Source organism: Drosophila bipectinata, chromosome XL (assembly GCF_030179905.1).
Source record: "Drosophila bipectinata strain 14024-0381.07 chromosome XL, DbipHiC1v2, whole genome shotgun sequence".
NCBI lineage: Eukaryota > Metazoa > Arthropoda > Insecta > Diptera > Drosophilidae > Drosophila > Drosophila bipectinata.
Genome location: NC_091734.1, coordinates 5986087 through 6010158, shown reverse-complemented (window position 1 = coordinate 6010158; position 24072 = coordinate 5986087). Strand labels below are relative to the sequence as shown.

Sequence of the window (24072 nt, the reverse complement as noted above, 5' to 3'; positions counted from 1 at the left end):
GCCTTTTGGTCATGCGAACAAAAACAAGAATCTTTCGTTCTTCGCCACAACCCACATATGGTCGGGGCCAGGGATTGGATTTTATATTTGGTTCGCTTCCTGCTTCTGCCACTCGACATGGAGATGGAGATGGGTAGGGAAAATGGAAAAATGGAAGTGGAAATGGAAATGAAAATAGTCTTTGGGGTATTGTATCGATGGCACTTTAAATGGAGGTCTCTAGAAACTATTTTCAACTCTATGAAGATACTCTCATGTCTGTCAAAACATAATTTTCTGCTTCCATATATCATAGTTTTCTTTTCGTTTCTTTTTGGTGACCTTAATTAATAACTTTTAGAATCTAAAAATAAAAGCAATACTTCCATGTTGACAAATCTTATTCTTTAGAGGAGATAGTATATCTTATAGATACCACAATGACCGCGTAATCAGAGTAGATTTTGCGCCATTAATAAAATCTGTTCTGTTGGGTTGTGTTGTTCCTAGTTTCCAATTGAAGACAATTTGAATGTAAAATTAATTGAGACAATAGCATCCATCAAATCATTGTCGACTGCAGTAGTAGATGTATCTGTGAGAGTGCTTCGAGTATCTGTGAGTATGCATCGCAGACTGGGAGACTGGCAGACTGGCAGACTGACAGTCTGGGTGTCTGTGCTAGTCGGTCGTCATAGGGCTTCTCCTCCAGAGGGAGATTTGCATTTCAACTTGATAGTTCCGGGGCTTGAACTTCTCTATCTCTCTCTCTGAAGTACAACCCTATAGATATATAGATCTATCTAATTTTTTGCTCTAAATTCCTGGTAAACCATTTTTATTGAAAGCTTTATGAGTTCTAAACCATCAATTGTCATTTTATCGCAGATTTTGCAGATTTGGAGCAATAAACTTTATGAATTGAGAAGCTTCGGGGGCTTCTTCTAGAGAACCGACAACCGTTAGGCATACTGGATGTTTAATTGACGTCGCCAGGGCCATTAATGCTAATTTTGGATGTTCGATGTTTGGGCAGAAGAGACCCAGAACAGCACCCCGAAGAAAACCAGAACAATAGACTCCAAAAGAATCAAAAAAAGAAGATAAAAGAGAAACCATAACAAAACGGTTCTACGCATACTTCTTCCAGATCTAGACTGGAGACTGGAGACTGGTGTGGGGACCTGAGATCGCAATTATTTATTTTCAACTGCCGTCTGACATCTTTCGGTTTCTATCCAACGATTCTCACTTTTTTTCGGCAATGTCAGCGAAAGAAAAAGAAATAAAATATAATAACATCTGATTGGGATTACTCGGTATCACTCGCGGTTCCCTCCTCTAAATATTTAAGCTTTATGTTCTCCGATTTCAGTTCTGGATTGGATTCTCTGGAATCTCATCCAACACCCGGCCATGGGAATGGAGAATTCACATATGTTGTCAACAAACCCATAAACAAGCACCTCAAAATCGCAATCCCATTACTTTTCCCATAACAACAAATTCAATTTAATAAATGAAGCTTTTTTTTTGTTGCTTTTGACTTTGGACTTGGGTTGCAAGGCCCAACTATACCTTGCCCCTCTGGTTTTTTTTGTTTTTGGCACCAGACCGTAACGTGACGCACGCGCCGCCTTTGGCAAAAAAAAAAAATGGAAAAAATAAAGGACTTTGTGGAATTTAATGCGCAGGCGCAGCCCCAAAAAGGGCAGCGACTTCTGATGCTACCATCCTCGCTCTGGATCTTCCGAGATCTTTTGTTAGAGCTCCCTTTTATTTATTATTATTATTTTTGTTTTTTTTGGGTAGGCGGACCATCCTCTCAAGATGAGGAAGCACACAAGAATAAAGGGGAAAGAGCAGCTGAACTCTCCAGGTGGAGCCAGACAGATGGGTTTCTAAATGCCCTTGAAAATGGTTTAAGATTCTCAAGAGGGGCTTGATAGGGAATATATATAAGAGAAGTTCATAGAGGATATAGGATATTGAAGAATATGCTCTTAAAATATCTAAAAAAAACTAATATCTAAAGAAATCTTAGAAGAAGAGTATAGTATCTTTTTAAAGACCTAATTCTTCTACCAGTTTCAAGTTCACTGTCTAGTTTGAGATGAAATGGGTTAAGATTCTTAGTATTATGATTGATAATATGAAAGAATTTGTCTTAAAGTAGTAGATTTTTAAGAATCCTGACTTATATTTGCAGAAATCTTAGTAATAGAAGATTGTAGTATCTCCATAAAGACCCCTATCTTCCCTATTTCTCAAAGAAATATAGAAGAATTACTCTTAAAATATCTATAAGACTTGGATTTGAGGGATCATAAGTAGTAGGACTATGCATTATTCCCTTAAAGACCCAATTCTTGAAGTTTGGGAAGAAATGTAGTAGGAGTCTATGGAAAAATTAGTTTCAAATAGGATCTATATCAAGATGTTATCAAATAGGATCTACAGATTCTCCCTCAAAGATCCTAGAAATATAGAAGAATGGCTTTTAAAATATCTAAGATCCTAAGATAGCCCATCATATATAGAAGAATTTCTTTTAAAATACCTCCAAGACTTGTATTTTAAAGCCCCTAAAGTAGTAGGAGCTTAAAGTATCCCCTTGCTCTGATTCTTCTGCAAGACCCGAGTTCAATGTCAAGTTTCTTCTGCTTCTTCTTGCTTTCTCAGTCTTCTTCTTGTTCTTCTTACGCCTCCGTTTCCGCCTGCGCTTTTTTGGCTTTGCATTTTCTTTTCTTTTTTTTTTTAAATCTCCCGAGGGAGTAGAATCGTTGTGGAATCGCTTCAGAAGTTGCTTGCCCTGTGAGCTCATCGCCCAAGTCACCGGCCACGCCCCAAAGTGACGGCATAGGCGCCAAGGCTCCCCCCAAAAAAAAAAACAGAAGTTGGAGTTGCTCTTCCCTGTCTCTCTCTCTCTCTCTCGTCCTGTTCTGTCGCCGCATGTTAAGTGGCCCACTCGAGAGATTTTTATCTCAAGGACGCACTTAAAATAAAAGTAAAGGGGCAGGGTGAGTAGTGAGTGGGTGGGTGGCAGGGTCATGGCCGTGAGTCACGCTTATGACAGTTCACGTGAGTCATTCCCCCAAAAAAAATTAAAGAATTTTTATAAAAAAAAAAAAGTATAGAATATCAAAAAATGCAGGAAGGGAATCAAGTCATGCGGAACGAAGAACCAAAGCAAAACAAAATAAGAGAGAAATATAAGGGGGGAAAGAGCCCATTAGGTACTCGAGTTATGCAATAATATTATCCTTCATCTCCCCAGCATCCTTAAGATTTGTTGGATTTTTTTGGCAATAAATTCTTTTTAGATTTTTGGGGCAAGGGGTGGGCTTAGTTGTGTTGGGTTGTAGTTCCAGAATTTAGAGACTAAAACTTTTATTTTAATTAGCATGTTTTAAACTAATTAAACACGCGAGATTATCTACGCTAAGCGCTATACTCTCCAACTTTTGGGGACCTACTAGGACGTCCCCCACCCCATCTCCCCAACCAGCTGTGTTGTTGTAGAATTGGCAAGCAAGCATGCTAGGAAGAGAGAGTGCCAAAGAGCGACGGGGAGAGCTGAGAGCTGCTGCTGTTGCTGCCGGCTGCTGCACACACACACACTCACTCGCATGGACATGGATACGCCGCACGCACCACGCACACGGGACTTTTATTGATTTTTCAACGCAACAGAAAGAGAGGCAAGATGATAAACAGGAGCTGCTGGCGATAACGGTGATAGCAGCCCAAAACCCAACAAGAGGAAGCACAATCAGAGCATATAAATAATTGCACAACAAAAACAACATTGCTATCAACTGCAAAAAATGCATCCCCATTAATATTGCACTCTCTCTCTCCGCCTCCCCTCTCTGACACTCTCTCTTTTTGGTAGTCTCCTGCTCTCTTCTTGGGTTGACTCCTTTTTTGGCTCCTTTTGTGGCTAAAACCGGGAGTTTCTAATTTTTTGGCACACGCCCAAAAAAAAGTGAATGTCCAACAAACAAAAAAACAAAAACACGAAAGACAAACACATAAGAACAAACAAAAACAACAAAAGGAGAAAAATATAAAACACCCACAATCTCAAGGGTGCAACTAACGTTATCCTGCAGGACTCACTTTTTTTTTTTTGGCTCTCCCTTTTGCTATCCACTTCTCTGGATAGTTACTTATGGTAGATGGTAGTAGATATTTATTATAATCACACAAACTAAATTAAACTATTATTTTTTTTGTTATTTTCACACATCCTTCTGGATTATCCTATTGCACTATTGGTTTGGAGGACGCGCAGTCTCTCGAAGAGGCCTCTATATTGGTTCACCACCCGGTATCCTTTTGATTTTGTTTAATATTGTTTATCCATTGTTTTGATCTATTAACACTTTTGCGAGGCAACCAAAACGACCGAATGGTATAAAAAAAACACCGAAAAAAAAACAGTCAATAGAGGTGGTAGATGCGCGGGAAGAGATTCTTTAATTTTCCGACCATAGACTCGCACTTTTCCGACCGATAGCAAGGGTTTTTTCGAAAAGTCCGCTATATCACTTGGAAACCCGGCAGCGTCTTCACTGGGCGAAGGCTATATTTCGAAAAAAAAATATTTGGTAGGGTAAGTCTTTTAAAACGACTGTGGTAGTTCTCTTGCTCTCTCTCCGCTCTCTTAGAGGTGGGAGAGAATCGATACTTCTTATGGAAGAATTTGATTTTCGATAAACATATCTAAATTAAATAATTATTAACTAAATACACAAAAGGCTTGACCTCTTATTATAAAATATTAAAAAATGTTTCTCAAATAATATTTATATTTAAAATCAGATAACTTTTTTTAACTTTTGGGCATCACTATTAAATGCCGCGGTATTCAAACTTGAGTCATTTTTTCTCTTGTTTAAGAAAAAAAGGGGAAAAAACTTCACTCTTGACTATCAATTTCATATTTTTTGGTTATTTTCTCATCCAGAACTGAAAATGATCAGTATTCACTTAATAATAATGTCATTTCTGGGGTACAACTTCCTAATGCATTCTTGACATGCAATTTGGTCATAAATAATCAATTGACTCGAGAATCCAAGAGGGATGGTGTATTATTTTCAAAAAGAGGACAAAGGGGCTGTTTTTTTTATTAAATGAAACAAGATAAAATAAAGATGTTCTTTATTATTCTGTTTTTAGCAATGTAATTCGTCCTTTTTAGGAAACTAATCAGTTGAAACCTTAGAGGTTAAGTTTTAAGGCTTTTATGACTCATTTATCTTATATTCACTATTAGGGGTTTGTTTTTAAGGAAAATTATTTAAAATTTATCCAAAATCTTTTAGAATTTTGGGGGTAATCGGTAAAGCTGGCAATAGTTTCTTCTTTCATACTTTTTAGCTTTTTTATTTGGTCTGGCAACGCTTCAAGGGCGGTAAGAACGGTAAATGACTTGAAAGTTTATTACTCACGTGTTGATTTCTTGTTTATTGTGATTTGTTTTTTGGTTTTTTGTGAAATGCTGGCTTTGAAGCTGCTGCTTTTGGCAGGACTGGTGGTCAGTGGCTTCTCCCAAGGTCCTTCTGCCGCCCATAAGGCGGAGATAGCCAAACTGCGCAGCGAACTCAATAAAGCTTTGGAGGAAAACGATGGAGCACCAGTGGGTTGTTGCCTTTATATTGGGTTTTCTATTAATTTATCATCTTTACCTTCCAGGAGGGTGTGGTGGTGGCTCCAGCTTGGACCCAGCACGATGGCGGACCTCCCCTTCCGAAGACATCCCAAGTGGAGGTTAACGATGCCTCCTTGAGGAGTGCTGCAGCCTTGCGCCATGAGATCCAGCAGGCAGTACAGCATCAAGGACAGACCCATGAGGTAGTTCAGCTTCAGGCAGAGCTCAAGGATAAAAGCCAGTCTCAGGCTACTTGGCAGGAGGTACTGGGGGCAGCTGCCAGTGATGAGGATGTCCAGCCAAACGTTGTGGAATCCAACTCCCAGTCGGGCATTGATCTGGAGCAATTGCAGCGCCTAGAGCTGTCAAAGAGGAGGACCAGGGACATGTTAGTACTGAGCAGGATCGAGGAGTTGTTCAACGTTTCCATGCCCTCCAATGTGGATCGCTGGCTGACTTTGCAGACGAACGGTAGTGGTTATATCATCGGTCAGCAGATGGGTTCCGGTTTTCTGGTCTTCACCAAGGACTTTCAGCTTCTCCAGAGCTATGTGTTTGCAGCAAACGTTACCTCCATGCTGGGTCTGGAGCGATGGAGCGCTAAAAAGCATATCCAGGAGGGAATCTTGGTCATAAGTTCCGAGAATCATCTCATCTGGCTGCTTCTGGAGCCTGGTAAGGGACTTGTACCCTTCTGGCAATGGCCTTTGGGAGGCGAAGTGACCAAAATCAGTTCTTTCAACCTGGACGGCAGGGACTATCTGGTCCTGGGGGGCAACCACATCCTCAGCATCTATGCCTACGACCTGGAGACGGAGGAATTCTGGATTGCGCAGCGTTTGCAGCTTGCTGATGATATCTCAGACCTGGCTGTCCTGGACGCGGGAAGGGAGCTCCTCCTGGCTGTGGGTCAGACCAATGAGACCCTGATCTACGCCTGGAAAGGATCGGCTGGGGAGCTGCGGCAGAGAGTGGAGTCTCCGCTGGTGACTGGAATCACAGCTTTTCAAATGGGCGGACGCAGTTATCTGGCACTCGGCGGCCAGAAGCCACGTATCCTGGTTTACCTGCAGGGTCAGCTATTCCCTCGCACCATTCTTGGCCAGAATTTTGGTTTTGTGGAGAAGTTTCTGCCGGTTCCCGTGCGCAGCTATCGGGACGATCTTCTCCTGCTTGTCCAGCACAGAGTTTTCTTCGAACCACACTCTCTTCTAGTACTGGAGGTGCTGGTTTGGAATGGAGAGGCCTTCGAGGCGGGCTTGCCACCTCCCTGCGGCGCTACTTACGGAGCCAACTGCTTGTTGGATCAGGTCCAGGACATAGGTATACAGGGAGCTGCTCTCCTCCGGCAACTGGATCAGCCGCCCTTGGTGCTGGTGCCCAGGAATCAGGCTTCCTCGAGCATCTTTCGCCTGGAAACCCAACTGCTGGCCAGGAACTCAGAGACCCAGGACCTCCAGGAGATCCACCAGTTCATGAAGGATTGGGTGGGTGAACAGGACAAGCTGCTCCTCCTAGCCGAGAGTCTCAATGTGGAAGATGAGTTGATTTACGAAGAAGTGGCCACAAATCTCGTCATCAGTGCAGGTGGTTCCATCGAGGAGCTCTTGGTAAACGAGATCGCGTGGACGGGAGCAGATGCTGTGGTGGATCTGAACGAGCTGATTGAACAGATACGCTTACTTGAGGAGGAGCTATCTCCTCTGCATCGGTCCAAGAGGCAGGTGCATTCCCTGAATGAGTATCATTACGAACGGTTGGAGGTGGATGCCATTGAAGCGGAGGATCTTGTGGTGGATCAACTGAACAACCTGCCCATGTTTATACAGAACTCCACCCTGAAGCTACCGCCAGAAGGGAGACTCAACGTCCAAAGGCTTGAGGTTCTGGAGGCTCCCAGGGAGGAGGAAGCTTCTCCTGCCCTTGGCAACGAGACTCATGAAACTTTAAAGCTCACTGGGGATCTGGAGTTCAGCTCTATCAATGGCCTGGAATGGAAGCAGTTGCTCCAGGACTTGGTTTGGAGGAACGAGCCTCTCAGACTGAATCAACTTATTGTGGAGGGTGTAGGTTTCTCCGCTTTCTGGCTTAATTTTAATGTTAATCTTAAAATGTTTTATTTTTTAGCCTGTCATCATTGAGGATACACTGCAAGTGACTAACCTGAATGACTTGAGCTTCCCAGGGGACTATTTGTGGTCGCAGGGCAATGAAACCAGCGTGGTCCAGGCCCCCAAGGAGTTCAGCCAAACCTTGTGTATGTTGTCTCTATATAACCCCTCAATCCTCACCAGAATCTATACCAATATTGTATTCCTCTTAGCCGCCAATGTCGTGGATACTTCGGGAAGTATCAATGGCAAGAATCCCTTGGATGCTATTACCCTCAGTGATGCCCAGGATTGGCCTGGTTGGGTTACCTTTTCTCAACTGGAAGTAGCTGAGCAGTTGGAGGTCAGACCCCAATACTTACTCCTTTTCATTTTGATACTACTTTTATCCCACAGCTCAACGGCACCGCCCAGGGTCGCCAGTTTGAGGAGGCTCCTCTGAATCCTACGCTTCTGGAATCCCATAACCTCCACGCCGACTGCCACTTTGATCAGCTCTTGGTGGAAGGATCACTGCGTTTGCTTGGCAAACTGGAAGACGATACCTTTGACTCTTTGCTGGGGGATCTGGTCCAGCGTTCGTCGGATCCCCACGAGGAAATCCAAGTGGACGGTGTCAAGCGCGTGGATCAGCTAGTTCTGCCTGTGGACTCGCATGTCCTGGATAACCAGCTCAGTGGCCTGCCTCTGGAACGCTTCGTGACCAAGCACTCGGCCCAGATCTTGCCGAATCTCACCCAGATCTATGGCTATGTCTACTTTCATCAGCTGGAACTGGCCAAAGGTTCTACCTATGACGGAGTTGACCTGGAAAAGCTTCTGGCGGAGAGTATCCGTCTGGATGGTAGTTCTCCACTTCCCAGCAGTCCTCTGACTCGACTCCGCTTCGAATCCCCACCAGAACTGTCGGAGCTCCACGTGAGTCACACCCTTAACCAGGTGCCCTTGGCCAGTGGCTATCAACTGCTCCACGAATCCCTCCACCTGATGACGGGAAACTTTACTCACCTGGCGGCGGAGCAGGCTCAGGTCAATAAGGACGTTACTGGCCGAGGACTCTTGAATGGCAAAAATCTAGAGAATCTCTTGAAGGAGGAGCCGCACACCTGGTCGGGTGACGTCCATGTCCAGGAGCTTCTACTCCCACGGGGTGTGCAAGCCAAGGAGCTGCAGGGCATCAAGGCCGATCTCCTACTGGATTTCCTTCAGCAACTGGACGACCTGCCGCTGCTAATCCTGCAAGGAAAGCTCCAAGTGGACCAAATGGCAGTCACTGGGGGATCCGTGATGGTGGAGCAGACACTCAACGGCCGGGACTGGGCGGAGCTACAGCGTCAGGTGGTGTGGCTGGACAGGCCGAATGAGCTACGCACTCGCTGGACCCTCCAGGAGGCTCCGGATCTGCAAGGAAATCTTCACATTTTGGGAAGCTTCAACGATCGATTGCTGCCAGAGCTTTTAGATGACATAGTCTTCCGGCCCCAGAACGACCAGGAGGAAGTCCTCATCGAGGGAACCAAAAGTTTCCGAGCCCCCATCCAAGCGGATAGCCTCCAGCTGGCGGCGTTAAATGGCGTTCCTTTCGAGAAACTGGCCACCAGGGAACAGAAGCCCCTGATCCTCACGGGAAATGTCCAGCTACAGGGACGTCTCTTTGTGGAGGATCTGCGGCTTCAGGGAGATCAGAACGAGTCCTTCGCCGAGTTGGAGAGACTTCTTCGGTGGGATCCCACTCGGCAGAACTTTATCCAAAGAGGAGTCGTTCCTATGCCCGGAAATCTCAGCCTGGATGGGCTAACGGTGATGGGTCACCTGGGAAACCTCAGTCGGGAACCATTGGAGGAGCTCTTTGGGCAGCTAATCTTCAAGCAGCAGCCCAGGATTCAGCTCCAGGGTCACAAAACATTCACGGGACGCGTTCGCATCGACGATGGAGCCTTTGTGGGGAAACTAAATGGCCTGGATGTGGAGCAGCTGCTGTCCCAGCTCATCCTTGTGAATGCGGAGCAAGAGGAGGTGACGGTGGAGACGCCCCTGGTATTCGAAGCTCCAGTAAAGATGGATTTCCTGGCAGTGGAACGACTAGTTCTCCAGGGGCAGCTCCTAAATGGTTGCAATGTGACTGAGTGGTTGCTGGATACTCTGCGGGTGGATCGTGACTGGCAGGGATCGGGAGGTAAGTCCTGGTATATGACCAAATCCCAACCTAACCCTAATTCTTCTTTCTAGTTACCTTCTCTCAAGGATCTTTGGATGGCAATCACTTGGAAGTGGAGCAATTAAATGACCTGGACCTTTCCCAAGTGGTGACTCTTCACACAGAACAAGAACTCACCGGGCCCCTTATTGCCGATGAGGTGCTCCTTAAAGATGGACTACTGAGTGTCCAGGGAACCGTCAATGGACGCAATCTCTCCGAGGATTACGACAATACTCTGATGGTAAGATTAGTCCTCCGCCTTCTCCTCCAGGATTTCATTTTAAAACCCTTCTTTCATCAACAGACCTATCCCCTGAAGCCTCAACAAGTGGACACGCCACTCTTTCTGTCCGGAATAAATGTGAGTGGATCTCTGGAGACCACAGCACCCATCAAGGGAATCAACCTGAGCGATGTGGCCACCTTGGGCGGCCAAGAGCCACTCCTTCTTCAATCACCTCTCTACTTTGCCCAGCTCCACGCCCCCTTCTTGAAGGCAGGACATCCTTTGAACGGCTTCAGGTTCGAGGACTGGTACCAGAAGAGTCTCTGGGCGAGGGGCAGGAATCAGCAGGAGATTACGGGCAGTTGGAGGGTCAACAAGCTCCGCGTGAAACAGCCAGAGATGGACAACCAGCGATTGCGTCGCCAAACCGTCGAGGAGGGCTATTGGAACCTCTGTCAGCAGCTGGCCAGGATTCTACAGTTGCCCTACCAAGTCCAAAAGCTCAAAAAGGCATTTACTTTGAAGCAGCTTAAGGATCAAGGGGGAGTGCGTCGAGTTTTCGCCGTGGAGGCGGATGAGAGCTCCCACTATCTTTTGGTGAACGAACTGGGTTGCTGGACAAGGATTTATCGATGGAACGGCAGCGGATTCCAGGCAGCTGGAGGCTTTGAAGGTGGTCCCATCGACGAAGTGGTGGCTCTGCGAGTAGGCAACCAGAGTTCCAGCAAGGAGTTCACCTTCATGACCAGCCACGAGATGGCCGACGACGAGGAAGAGGCCAGCTGGAATTGCTCAAACTTCCACTCCACCCTGGTGAGTTGGCGGAGGAGCGAGAGCCAGGACACCACAGAGCAGATGGACATTCCCATGACCACTCTGAGGAATCTGAAGGATGAGCAAGAGAAGCTCCGGAAGAGTCCTTCTCTGGGAAATCCCCACTACCAGCAAGCCCTTCGATATCTTCAGCGTCCTGTCATTGAATCCCAACTGGGCGAAGGATGGCAGCTGAGCCGGGAAAAGGATCTGGATCCTGAGGAGATTTTACGGATTAGGAACCGCCTTCTGGACACTTTGCAGCGGCAGCTCCAGGCGGAGGTCAACATCATCCAGCTGAGCATCCCAGAGAGCGATCTGTATGACGAGCACCTAATGGAGGACTTCCTGGAGCTGATCTCGCAGCTGGGACACCTCCACATGGAGACCCTACCCTTGCCAGATACCCCTTCGAAGGTTTTGGCTGCCCGGAGTGCCCAGCTCATCTTCCCGGTGTGGCAGGAATTCCGGGGCATGTCCGAAAACGGAGCTGCTCTGCAAGATCAGGAGGCACTTGTCCTGGAGCAAACAATGGTGGATGTCCTGACATTGGCCAATCATAGTGGTGACTCTCCCGAGGACGAAAAGCTGCATGCGGTGATTGAGAGACTCAGGAAGTTGCAGGACGATCTTCCACTTGATGCCCCAGATCTGGAGGAGTCCCCTTCGCAGCAGGAAGAGCTCTTCCTGCCCCTCAACTGGAGGCCTGTGCAGACCCTGCGCCTCACCGTGGGTTCCGACTACCGACCCAAAGTTCTGTATGCCAGGTTGACCCACCTGGCCGACCCGGAAGGTCCTCCGCCCACTACTCCATCCTCGGCGCCGGCAGCCCACATCCAGATCCATCATGTGAATGGATCTCTTTTCCAGACCCTCGCTGCCGAGAGAGGAGCCCGTCACCTGGCCACCTTGCGGGTGCGGGACGAGACTCTGTTGGCCTTTGTCGAGGGATGTTGTCGGATCCGGGTCTTGATCTATCGGGGAGTCCAGGGATTCGTGCCATTTGCGGTCTTCCGGGCCCCCAGACAGGGCTCTGGCCAGGAGGATGAGATACTCCAGCTACTGACACTGCGGTTGCCTCTAAAGAGGGCTCCAGGAGCATTGTATAGCCTGGCGGTGGTCCAATCTCATAGAACTACGTTTTATGAACTGGTTGTGGCGGGGCTTCTAGAACCTTGGATGAAGTGCTAGGATTGGACTTCTTTCCTTAATTTTTGTTGTTAATTTTTTGTTAATTATAATTATTATCTCTGTTAATTGTTAATTCATTAATTAATTGTTTAAAATTTAAAAGAAAGACCTTCATTAACTAAATCAATATATTTTATTTCAGAGTTTCTAGTTACACGACCTCGCTTCTGGGTTGAATGACTCTTACAGCCTAGGCCCGACTTATGACTATATATTTGAAATCCCCGGACATGGATCCCGCACTCTCCAAACACTAAGCCCAAAAAAAATGATACGGGAACTCGGAGACAGTGACTAAAATAAATACACACACACATTACGATACAGGATAGGACGTGGAGAGGAAAGAAGTCTAGAGAATCTAGAGAACATATGTACAGCTATTGCCCTTCGGGAGTTGGCTCTCCGCCTAGGAGGAGGGTATCTTTACGGGCAGGAAGAGACGCGGATCCCCGATCTTCGGGCTGAGGCGGACCACCACCTGGTCGTCGCCGTCGCCCACCTCCAGGAACGAGTTCCAGTCGGCCAGGAAGTAGAAGCCGTTCTTCTTCTTAGGCGGCGGCGGCTCTTCGCTGACAGGATCCGGCCCGAAGGAGTCGGCCAGGTCGTCGATAGATCCATTGCGTGGCTCCTCTGTGGTGGTGGTGGTCGTGCCACTGGTGCTGCTCTCCGTCTCCTCTGGGGAGGATTTAATGTCGCCGTCGTCCAGGCCCAGACTCAAGCTGATCTTGGTGGGGGCTTGGGTGGTTTGGACTTCCGTATCCGCTGGAGATTCTGTTCCAGCTCCTGCTTCCGTCTCCGTTTCGTTCTTCTCGCTCTGCCTGCGGGACTTGAGGGTCTCGTCTTGGCCATTTTCTAGGGATTGGAGATACACCGCATCCGGACTGGGCGTGGGAGTGGCCACCTGAACCTTATCCAGGCTCACGTTGAGCTGCTGCAGCTCCTGGAGGTTGCTGATCAAGCGCTGCAGCTCGCTCAGATTGCCGTCACTGGAGTGGGAGTCCTCCCGCTTCTCCTTCGGCGTCTCCGGCTTGGCCAGCTGATAGTTCAGCTCGCTGAATTCCGCCATCAGGTCGCCATCGAGTTCGCCCTCCCGATCCTCCGCCTCCAGGTCTTCCTCGGCCAGGGCATCGTCGCTTCGCCGCCGGAAGCCCATTCCCAGCCCCATCGTTATGGGCGCCAGTTCGGTGCTGACTCCGATCCGGTTGGCCGCCCGCTTGATGGCCGCCTCTATGATCTTGGTGGCGCTGAACACCGGCAGCTCCAGGCTGCTCTCCGTGCTGGGCCGGGGCTCAGCGATGGGCCTGATCCTTGGCCGAATGGTGGTCAGCGAGAAGACCGCCGGCGAGGAGGTGTCGTGCGTCGGTGCCGGAGTAGTGCTTGTGGTGGACGAAGATGTGGACGTTGAGGAGGAGGTGGCCTGCAGCTGGCTCTCCAGTTGCTGGGAGAGCTCGTGAGGCAAAGCTACGCCCAGCTTCTGCAGCTGCTGGGTGTTGTAGAGCAGTTTCTGGAGCTCCTCCAAATCCGCCTTTCGGGGACCGCCCGAGTTCAGAGGCGTGACCTTCTTGGAGGGCACGAAGCGAGGCGCCGGCGGAGAGGTACTGGGAACCGTCTTGTAGATGGGCTGCATGTGCTGGTAGCTCTGGCGCTCGCCCACATCCTCTAGGCCACTGAAGAACTGCTGCAGTTGGCCAAAGTCTGCCGAGGATTGACCCTTCTGCTGGGTCGGATGAGCTGGCTGCGACATGGCCAGTTCCCGGAGCTCCTCGCTGGAAGTCTGTGAAACTGCGGGAGTGGGTGTGGGGGTCAGAGGCTTCTTGTAGACCGGCAAGTCCAGTTTAAGCTCCGGTTCGGGCTCGTGCTCCACCAGTTCCTGCTCCTTGACCGGCTGGGCGTAGACGATGTGAGCACCCTGGATGCTCTTCACATTGGGGGTTCTCACGGAAGCCGCAGTGACCAGTTGCTGGTGGGGATCGGCCGTCTTCAACTGCACCCGCTCCAGTTCCTGCACTTTGCTGAGAAGCTTTTGCAGCTGGACGTAGTCCTGGGGATGCACATCGTCCTGGAGCAACAGACCGTTGCTCCGCTCGAAGTTGTCTAGCGGACGCTGCCTCTGTTTGGAGGTGGAGGCTGCTGTGGAGATCTCAACGCCTCCGGAGCCGCTCGGCAGCGAGGAGGCGGTGGGCGAGAGCTCCTGGAGATGGGCAAAATCGTTGCTCGGCAGACTCACTCCCGAGGACGGCCTCGTGCCGGCTATGTTCCTCGTAAGGAAGTTGGGCGGCGTGGTGGGCTGCTGGAGTTGCTCCAGTTGCTGCACCCTGGTAATCAGAGCCTCAAACTGGGCATGATCCACGGAGGCAGTGGGTCGTGGAGTGGTCGTTGTGGTGGTGGTTGTACTGGTGGTGGTGCTTGTGGTGGTGCTCTTGGGCTGCTGCTTCTTCTTGGCGCCGTTCCTGGCCTGCTCGTAGAGCTTCTCCAGTTCCCGGTCGTCGCTGAGAAGGCGCTGCAGCTGGAGAAGATCGGCGGCTCCCAGGCCCAGGCCTCCGTTCTTCGCGGGTCTCGACGTGGTGCTGGTGGTGGTGCTAGTAGTGGTGCTTCTTTGCTTCTGCTCCAACTGCTGCAGCTGCTTGAGGATTCTCTGGAGTTCCAGGGCCTCCCTCTGGGCGGGGGAGGGTGTGGTGCTCGTTGTGGTCGTAGATGTCGTGGTACTCGTGCTGCTGAACCTGCTGCTTAAAGCTTGGAGTCCTGGACTGGGACTGGCCGCCTTGAGGACGTTCTCCGGATTTATCTGCAGCTTCTCCAGCTCCTGGAGATTCTGCAACAGCTTGGATAGCTCGTTTGTGCTGGTGGCCTGCTGGTTCCCTCCATTCGCAAAGTTCAGATCTATGTTGGGATCGATTCTCCGCCGTGGCTTCTTGGCCTCTATCAGCATGGGTTCCCCGTGGGTTATTAGCTGGACGGGAGCAGGAGTTGTCGTGGTAGTAGTGGTGGTGGTGGTGGTACTTGTGGTGGTGGGACGAGGAGTGGTAGTGGTGGTAGTCTTCGGACTTGCTGGCTTCCTCTTTGCCTGCTGGGCCTGCAATCGCTCCAGTTCCTGGAGGTTCTCCAGGAGTTTGGCCAGCTCTGCATTGCCCTGAAGCGGCAGCTTCGCCGTGGCCGTGGACAGCTCCGTGTGGGCGCCAGTGGGCTCCTCCGTGGGCTTGGCCTCCTTCTTGAGGGCCTTGGGCTTCTTCACGATCCCGAACCGGGTCAGGTAGCCCTCCACCTCCGGCTTGACTCTCAGCTCCTCGCCGATATTCAGGGGCTTGAAGTTGGAGTAGGCCTCCGGGCGGATGCGGGCTCCCTGGAGGCCACGCAGATCGGCCACTGCCACCACCGAGGGCTGCGGAGCACTCTCCGCCGGATAGTAGTCGTCCAGGGCGTACCTCTTATGGGCCCCTTCCGAACCTCCCGAGACAATTCCCAGACTTTCCAGAATATCCGCCACAGGCTTCACCGTACTGGAGGCACTGGTAGCCTGTACCGGCTTGGGTTTCCTCAGAAACTGGGCATTCTTGGCACTGTAGTGGGAACTGAAGCGTCCACCTCCTGCTGACGGAGCTGCGAGAGGAGCCGGGGAGGATGAGGATGGAGACTTGGCAGTCAATGGCCTAAAATCCTGATACACAACCGGAGGCGGGGCAGGGGGATGATAAGTGGTGGCCACGGGCATGGGCCTGAACTGCTGCTGTTGCTGGAGAAGGTTTCCCTGGCCGTAGGGCAGTCCATACGGTGGCTTGTAAGTGGTGGCAGCCACGGCGGGATTACCGCCGGGAACCGTGCTCCTCGGCACGGCGCTGGGATCGGGTGTTAGAAACTTGACCGGATCCGGAGGGGTATAGGCATCTATGACCCGGGTAACCGGTGGACGTGTGTACAGCTCCTGTAGGTTCTCCTCCGTGTTGTTGTCCGTGTTAAAGGGAAGCACCAACATCAAGGCCCTCATGCTGTCCGCCCGGCTCATGTCCCCGGCTTCCAGACTCTTCTCATACTCCTCGCGGGTCACCTTCTCATAGAGCTCCTCGATCTCGCCACTGGAAGGGATATGTCTTAAGAAAAGGACTTCCTAAGGATCTCCTAGCCACTCACCGTGTCAATCTGGGCAGCGCAGGATCGTTGGCCAATATCTTTTGTACTTCATCGATAGTCTGCTCGATTTCCGGTGGCTGGAAAAAGCTTTTGTCCAGCTGCTGCCTGGCATTACCGCCCTGGATGGTGGGCAGTGCCCGCGCCACGCCCCCCGCCAGCTGGAGGAGGGCGATCAGCGCCAGGCACTCACGGAGCATCCTGCTCGTCCAGGTGGTTAGAACTAAGCAGTAAAAAATAGAGGTTTTGTTTTAAATTGATTTGTTTTTATATATTTAGGAGCTAAAAATATTGAACATAAATATTAAGATTAGAAGGTACATTTGTTAAATTATTTAATATTTATACTATATTTTTATTTAGCCTAAAATAATATGTTTTAAAATAAGTTCTTAAACAGAAACATCTAAACTACTTTGAGACATTTCTAAACTGCAAGAAATTCTTTCAAAAATTCCGAATCCGTGTGAAACCTATCACTATCATTTTTAAAACCACCACTCTCTTTTTAATTTAAAATATTTTCCACTAATACTAATTATCATCTAAATTTTTTAAACTAACTAACCAAATGACCCACCGACCCAATCGAAAACCTGACAACCACTTCCACTTCGGTAGCCTCATCAACGTCCATCAAGTTTGCTAATAATCGGGTGACTTTTATAGGTGCTTTTTAAGTCTATTTTTTTTTTGCTCTTAGCTTTAAGTTTTTTTCCTATTTTTTAGCTATTTTTTACACAATTACAGATGGCGAGTCAGCGGAGTGAGAGACAAACAAAAAAATTTCCGCCCAGGAAAAGGCGAACCAGCCGACTGAGAAAGAAATCAAATGAAATGCATGACAAATTTTTGACAGACAGCGACAAATATGTGTGACAAGTGTTTGTTAAAAAAAAAAAACCATAAAGATATAAACACATTAATAACATAGAAAATACATCTTAGACCCAATGATGTAAGAGCAAAAAGAAAATCCTAGCAGGATACAGTCTGAGGATAATGATGATGCAACCGGTTTGGAAAATGGAAAATTTTTGGATTTTATAGCCGGCGGCTGGGATCTCGTACAATTTATCACAGAGTCCGAGTATAAAGTGAAGTGGCGGACCTATCGAAGCATTTAATTTTCACTTAATTGCCGTAGTTAAATCATAAATTTAATGAGTGCCGTAGAAAGCGATGGCGACGATGTGATGCCAAAATGCCCAAGTCGATGACGATGACGATGTTGGCCGGCCATCCAGCAGCGAAGCCGTTAGCGAAAATGAACTGTTAGATAATCTGGTCAAAAAAAAAAACAACATCTAACTGAGCCACTTATAGCCAAAGCTATTCATTCCACTTTAGTCAAAGTGAACTGTACTGAATGTGAACCAAGTCTACGTGACAGGCATTCTAACAACAAACTGCAGTCTATCTCTATGTAGACTTCAGGGAATCGGCATCTTGTATCTCAAAGTAACACTGGAATGCTGTCGGTTGAGATATCTCTTGGATTTTTGTAGTATTTGTTCAAGTATCATGCCACTCTGCTGGCCAACATTAATAGTGCCAAATGGCACTCGCAGATGGTTAGACATTAATTTCTAGTGTGCGATCATTAACAAGTCTCACGAAGTCTCACTTATAGTAGTTCACATTTTTTTGTATTGAATATATTTCCACCATTCACTAGACGAGCTTAAGCGGGATTTGTGGTTTAAATTAATTGTATTTATTAATGTAAAGGTAGTTTTTAATAAAAAGGTTAATTTTTGTGGGGTTTTTTATCTTTAAAGAAGTTATAACTTGAACTAATGTACCTAAACAAGAGGTTATTGTTCAGGAACTTCTTTTATAACTTCTCTCCAAATTTTATTTAGGCTACAAAAAAATATTTAAAAAAATATACTCTGGAAAAGAACCCTATTAAAACTTTTAAGAACTTAGCCCAAGAAAAGGCAACTCTTAAAAGCTCTATAGATTGTATATATTTGGAAAATTCTAAACCTTTTTTGAAAAGAGTTTCTTTTTGGGTTATGTATCGCATTTTTCATCAATCGTTTTTAAAAAACCAGCTTTAAAATTCTTTATACCAATACAGAAATTCTAGAAAAGATTAAGAGAGATATTTGATTTAGTTTTGAAAAGTTTAAGACATTTTTAAATAATCTTAAAGAATGTAAACCCCTTTTCCCTAATTTATTTCAACAAATCTCATAATCTGCCTTTTAAATTCCCTTCAATAACATATTTTATATTATAATTTAACCCCCCTCATTCGAAAACCTTAACCCAAAATTAACAGAGCTACTCTTCCTTAAACAAAAATATTGTCATACGCAATTTTGTATTTTTGCATACCACACACCAAAAATGGTTTGGAAAATGCATTTAAATTTCATAATACACTTTGGTTTTGTGTGCGTGACTCCTTGTTTAAGTATTTTATTATTACTATTTTTTTATTATGCATATAAGTGTGTATGTGTATGACTATTGGCCGTGTAATCAAAACGCAAATAATTTGTTGCCATTGCGGCACGAAATGTGAGTCAATCTTGGGTGAGTGCATTTCGAATCCAAAGCAAAAAATAAAGACAGTAAACCCCAGATGCCGACGACGACGACGTCACTGAAGCGCATTAAAAAAAAAACTAAAGCAATGTGTGGTAACAATTAAGTTTGTTAGTATTTTTTGTGTTTTTTTTGGTGTGTTAAGTAATTCCAGGCGTCTATTAACTATTATTAACCGCTTCATAACCCAGTGTTTTGGATTGAATGCCTGTGACATCTACACATACGACTAATTGGGGGGCCTATTGCTCTGCTTTTCCGTTTTTTTTTCTCCCAGTTTTTCCATTTTTCTCAGTTTTTCCATTTTCATTACAATTTCAATTTTCTTGGCTTTTCATTTATCCGATCCGAGTTATTAAGACGGAAAGCGGATGAAGAAAAAGCCTTGATCTCGTCTCTAGGAAATGTTGAATAATCGCTGGTAATTGCTAGAAATTAATCAATTTTTATTACACTAACATTTCAAAAAAAAAAGAAATACATTTTAGCCCTTGACTTGAATGAGTTTAGCCATGAACTCTTATGGCTGTCACCACTGCCCTTTTGGCCAGCAATTTACAGTAACAAGCGCAAAAAAAGAGAAGCCACCATGGAGTTGGTAAGAAAACAAAAGACAATTGTCTTGGCTTTAAGCGGCCACTTCATTAGGTTTGTTATTTTTTTTTTTCTAGTTTGGCCCAATCAAGAGCAAATGCGCACTTGGCCTCACAACCCGGTAAGGTCAGACTGATTAACTGGCCATTAATCTGGCCAGCTCCACCCAACTTGGCCAGAAAAACTTACCAACTATGGTGTGGAGGTTTTTCGAAGGGACTTTTAAATCGTAATTGTGTCAAATGTAATGAGTTTAAACTTTAAAGGTCATGAAAGGTTTTGAAAATATATTCTGGGAAAAATTTAATTAAAAGCTTTAAAACTAGTACTTCTTTCAGAATTAGGTCACTTAATCATCTCTTATTTTGTTTATTTATTTTATCATTTAATCGTATATGTCTTCTTTTTTCTGGAGAACCGGCTCTGAAGGTCACCTGTCCGGCTGAGGCATCTTTCACGCCATTTCCGGCCATTTCTGGGCAACGAGAAAGCGCCCCAGGCACTGCTCTCACTCCGATTAGTCAGACGACAGCATTAAAGAGCTTCATCATCTTTTAAAAAATATCCATCAGTAGTTGCCACTTTTACTTGAGAAAAAAAAAATTATAAAAATAAAACAAGACACCCCGGGCTACTGACTGGGCTTTTTTTCAGGCGCGAGCGCCTGTTTCGTCAGGCCAGTTGAACGGGCTTTTTGGCCAACTTCAGTGTGCAGTTAGTGGCTTGCAGTTTGCAGTTTACAGCTTTTGGATTCTATTTAAGCCAAACTGTATATGACAAGTGAATGTTGTTTTGGGCGGCCAGGAAAAGCCAGCCAGCTCGCCAGCCAGCCATCCAGTCATCCAGTCAGTTAGCTACCAACTACTAGCCCCAGAAACTGAACCAACTAACTTGGCCAACTGGCTTTTCGGTTTTGAATTGAATTTCTGATTCGGGTTTTTGAGTTTACATTTGAGTTTTGGTCGCTGTCTCGGGCTTATTTTGGATTTGTTTGACTTGTTTATTGGCACTTTTACCCAGTCGATTGATTTCTTGCCTTGGCAGATGCTTAATTATTGTTTTTTTATTATCATGTGTATGGCCCAGACACCCCGCTAGCCCCTGCCAGACCCTCTTCTGGCCTACTCTTCAATTTGGTGGTCCCTTGCATTGTGTTTCCCTTTTTTATGGACACTTTCACCACCAAAATGTATGAAATAACATAAACAGACAAAAAACAATAATAATAATAATAAATATTAAGACACTTTACAGCCTGGCTTGTGCTTAATTATTAAATTGTTTTTTTGTTTGTGTTTTTTTTTTAGGAGAGTCGTATCTTGGCGACTGTCGTTTTTCTCAAGATTATTGTTATTATTTCAATGGAAGAAGTATGTTTTTAACTTTCAAGTTTTTATTATCGCGTTAAAGACGTTTTTAGTAAAAATTACAAAAAGAACTATTAAATAAATTGCTTTTAAATGAGCCAAACTTTAAAATCTTCTTTATTTTAAAGAAAAAGTTGAAGTATTCATGATTCCTCAAAAAAAAGACCTCAACACCTGTATTTGCACCTGCACCTGATTTTCATTTTCATTGCCCTTGTGTCAAGGTCGTTGCAATGTTCGGTGCAGCATACAATTCGATTCAATTCACGATTCACGATTTACGATTTAACGAATTTCGAGTTCGTTGCCTAAGTCTTTTGTTTGCCGCCTCCCTCGCAGCGAAAGAAAAATAAAAAACCTGTCACCCCAGTCCGGCTTAAATTTATTTATTTTTTTTTTCTTATATTGTGGCTAACAGTTTCCAATTACATTTTCAATTTTCGGCAGCTCCACACCAAAGGCACACACACACAGTCACAGCACACTCCAAAAATAAATCGATTTTATTTTTGTGTTCACAACTTTCAAAAAAGCACAGAAAATAATGAAATAAAAAATTAACTTTTGTGTTAAAAACCGAAATTAAATTCAACACGCGACTATAGGATATTGATTTCTTAGGCGCGTCTTTAAAATCGGATGTAGATTCAAAAACAGTTTCAGACTCAGAGACAGTTCGTTTTCGAGTTTCGTTGGCGGTTTTAAATGTTTTTGGCGCATGCGCGGCCTGCAGACCATTTTCAATGAGCGATCGCAGCGTACTAAACCAAAAGCCGAGTCTTCGCTGCCAAGCTGCTGCCGGTGTTGTTGCCACTATTTTTTTTTTTCCGGCGAACAGAGCAGAGAGCCAAAGCGGTAAATGGTCCGGACTCCGGCGTTCGATGTCTCTGCCTCCAGAGGCTAGAAGTTAGAGCAAGAAAATACTCGATCTTCGGTGCAACATTGCTGCCTTGATTAAACTCATTTCATGGCAATTGCATAAATTTGTTAGACTATTACCATAAATAAAACTAAATTAAATCGTGTGGAGCCTATTAAATGCATGTTATAGTTGCATTTTTTACGAGCCTTTACGAATTGTAATCTTTGTCTTAGCCTAGATTCATAGTTTTAGTGCCTTGTCTAATTTTTAAAGCTATTTGAAATATTATGAGAAATGTTTATAGATTTTACATTATTTGTTATGGTTTTAAAAAAGTATTGAGTATTTTTTGAAAGGCTTTGAGGTTGGCAAATTTTTAATTTTTATGGATAGTAACAGGGAAATGTCTAGACACGTTTATATTTTCTACAATATATATAATATTTTTGTAAAGGCTTAAAAATCCTACTTCCCATTTTTTTTTATAAAATGTAACCTTTAATTTTATTATAAATATATCTAAAAATCCTTAAAACATTATAAAATATAAACTCTTAAATAAACACAAACTGGTTTCCCAGACATCGCCAATCAATCAACTTGATTTTTGCATACCTGCCAGATTTTTTATGTCTTGAAGAGATTCCACATTAACCGATTAGATGCGTGACCTGTCGCCAAGCCAAAAAAATAACAAAATAATCAAAAAAAGCAACAAAAAGTTCAAAAACCAATAACAAAGTCAAACGACAATACCAGAAAACCAGAGCTCGATATCACTACAAAGTGTGTGGATTGCCTTGACCAAGTACACTGTGCGAACTCAGGGGCGGATAGCCAAGCTTAGAGGGGGGGATGGATGGTGGTGATAGCCAGGGGAGAGGTTGGGACGGAAGGTGAACAGCATTCTGCCGCATTCAGCTGACAAATGCAGACTGGTTTCGGCCACAAGCATTTCACTTTGGCCATCGCCACTAACCACTTGCCGCTTCTTCACCTTTTTTTTTTCTCTTTTTTATTTATATTTTTTTTTTATTGAGTTTATTTTTTTTTCTTTTCCCCAACCAATTGACAAATTCGATTGGTTTTCTCTCGCTTTCTGCTCCGCCTTGGAAACGCACTTTTCAACAGATTCGATTCGATTCGATTTGGTTTTGTATTACAATGCGGCCCATTGTGGTCGTCTGTGTGCTCCGGTTGCATAATAAATAATAGTAAAGAAAATAACAAATAAAAGGCCACGCACTGGGAGAGCGATGGGCCCGAATGCATCCACTCACTCGATTGACTTCTATTAGTGCAACTTCAGCTTTACCGTCGATCTGTGGCCTCAGGCGAGGGGAGTATTGCCTGGGTAATGGTGGGTCCAGACCCTCGGAGGTTTATCTGAAAAATCAGACAAAGTACTGGCTATAAACCTAGGCTATTAATCAACTGATTGAATTTAGTTTGGAGGTTTTCCCAAAACTAGGAAGTAATTGAAGATTTTATTAAAAATACTATAAGTATTAAGGTTGAAAGACTTAAGGTTTAAAACTATAAAAAAGAATTAAGGATAGTTGATTAACAGTCTATTATTCATAAATATAAAGCCTTTCTAAAAGTACAAACTTTGAGACCTTTTTTGTTAAGCTTAGCTATATATTTTGAAGAAAAAATAGATAAAGATCCCAGGTACCTAAGTTGCCCTCAAAAAGAAGCGACAGATTTGACTTCATTATGCGCTTGGCACGTTTTGCTCGAAATAATTAAACCGATTTTTGGTTATTTGTAACATTTGTCATTTGCACATAAACAAACAGAAACCAGAGAGGGGTTGGGGCTAAAACCACAACCTTTTTCTTTTATTTTTGGTTGTTTTTTTTTTCTTGTTGTGTATTTTTGTGTGTGACAACATTTGACACAATTTAACGCTGACGCGACAAAATCGTCTGCTCGGTTCAGCTTGGTTCGCCCAAAGGGGGGGTTACTGTACGGTAAGTAAGGTTTTTCCAAGTGCTTTACTGTTTGAGCTTGCGCCTTGACTGTCTATGCAAAAGTCAGCAATCACACTCACACACATTTGTATATTTTGGCCAAATTGCAACACGGAAAACCAAACAACAAAGCCAAGTCAGGGCAGGCCAAACTAAATAAAACGAAAACTGAAACACTGAATAACTGAAAAATGACAAAACCCATAAACTCTTGACATGACACGGCCAAAAAATATTGGGCGGCATAGTAGAGGGGTGCTGCGGTTCAAGCCATGGAATGGAACTTTGGAGCATCGCACCCAAAAAATAAAAAATTATGAATTGCTTTTATGCCGCCAACATGTTTTATGTTTGTGCAAAAATTAACTCGGCCAAGGGTCTAAATGTCGCTGACAAAAAATACTTTTATA

General features: G+C 45.3%; 2 protein-coding genes across 2 annotated transcripts; one reads left to right on the top strand and one right to left on the bottom strand.

Annotated features, from left to right (window-relative positions):
• Nucleotides 1-5419: 5419 nt before the first annotated feature.
• fs(1)N (female sterile (1) Nasrat) lies at nucleotides 5420-12194 on the top strand. The gene is made up of 7 exons (XM_017240722.3): nucleotides 5420-5626; nucleotides 5683-7704; nucleotides 7766-7895; nucleotides 7962-8092; nucleotides 8146-9925; nucleotides 9979-10190; nucleotides 10254-12194. Exons 1-7 carry the CDS (start codon nucleotides 5486-5488, stop codon nucleotides 12177-12179), a joined length of 6342 nt encoding a protein of 2113 aa, XP_017096211.2. The 5' UTR covers nucleotides 5420-5485; the 3' UTR covers nucleotides 12180-12194.
• A 127-nt stretch (nucleotides 12195-12321) lies between these two features.
• Nucleotides 12322-21594, bottom strand: LOC108124855 (mucin-4). Its single transcript, XM_017240732.3, has 3 exons — nucleotides 21254-21594; nucleotides 16308-16527; nucleotides 12322-16252 (listed from the first exon to the last, which is right to left on the bottom strand). The coding sequence occupies exons 2-3, from the start codon at nucleotides 16502-16504 to the stop codon at nucleotides 12589-12591; spliced, it is 3861 nt and encodes a 1286-aa protein (XP_017096221.2). The 5' UTR covers nucleotides 16505-16527; nucleotides 21254-21594; the 3' UTR covers nucleotides 12322-12588.
• Nucleotides 21595-24072: the final 2478 nt, after the last annotated feature.

Bases quoted from the DNA above. Each gene is read 5' to 3' on its own strand.
- LOC108124855 (XM_017240732.3), bottom strand. From the start codon at position 16,504: ATGCTCCGTGAGTGCCTGGCGCTGATCGCCCTCCTCCAGCTGGCGGGG. The intron at 16,253-16,307 runs GTGAGTGGCTAG...TATCCCTTCCAG, and splicing joins GCGCTGCCCAGATTGACACG to TGGCGAGATCGAGGAGCTCT.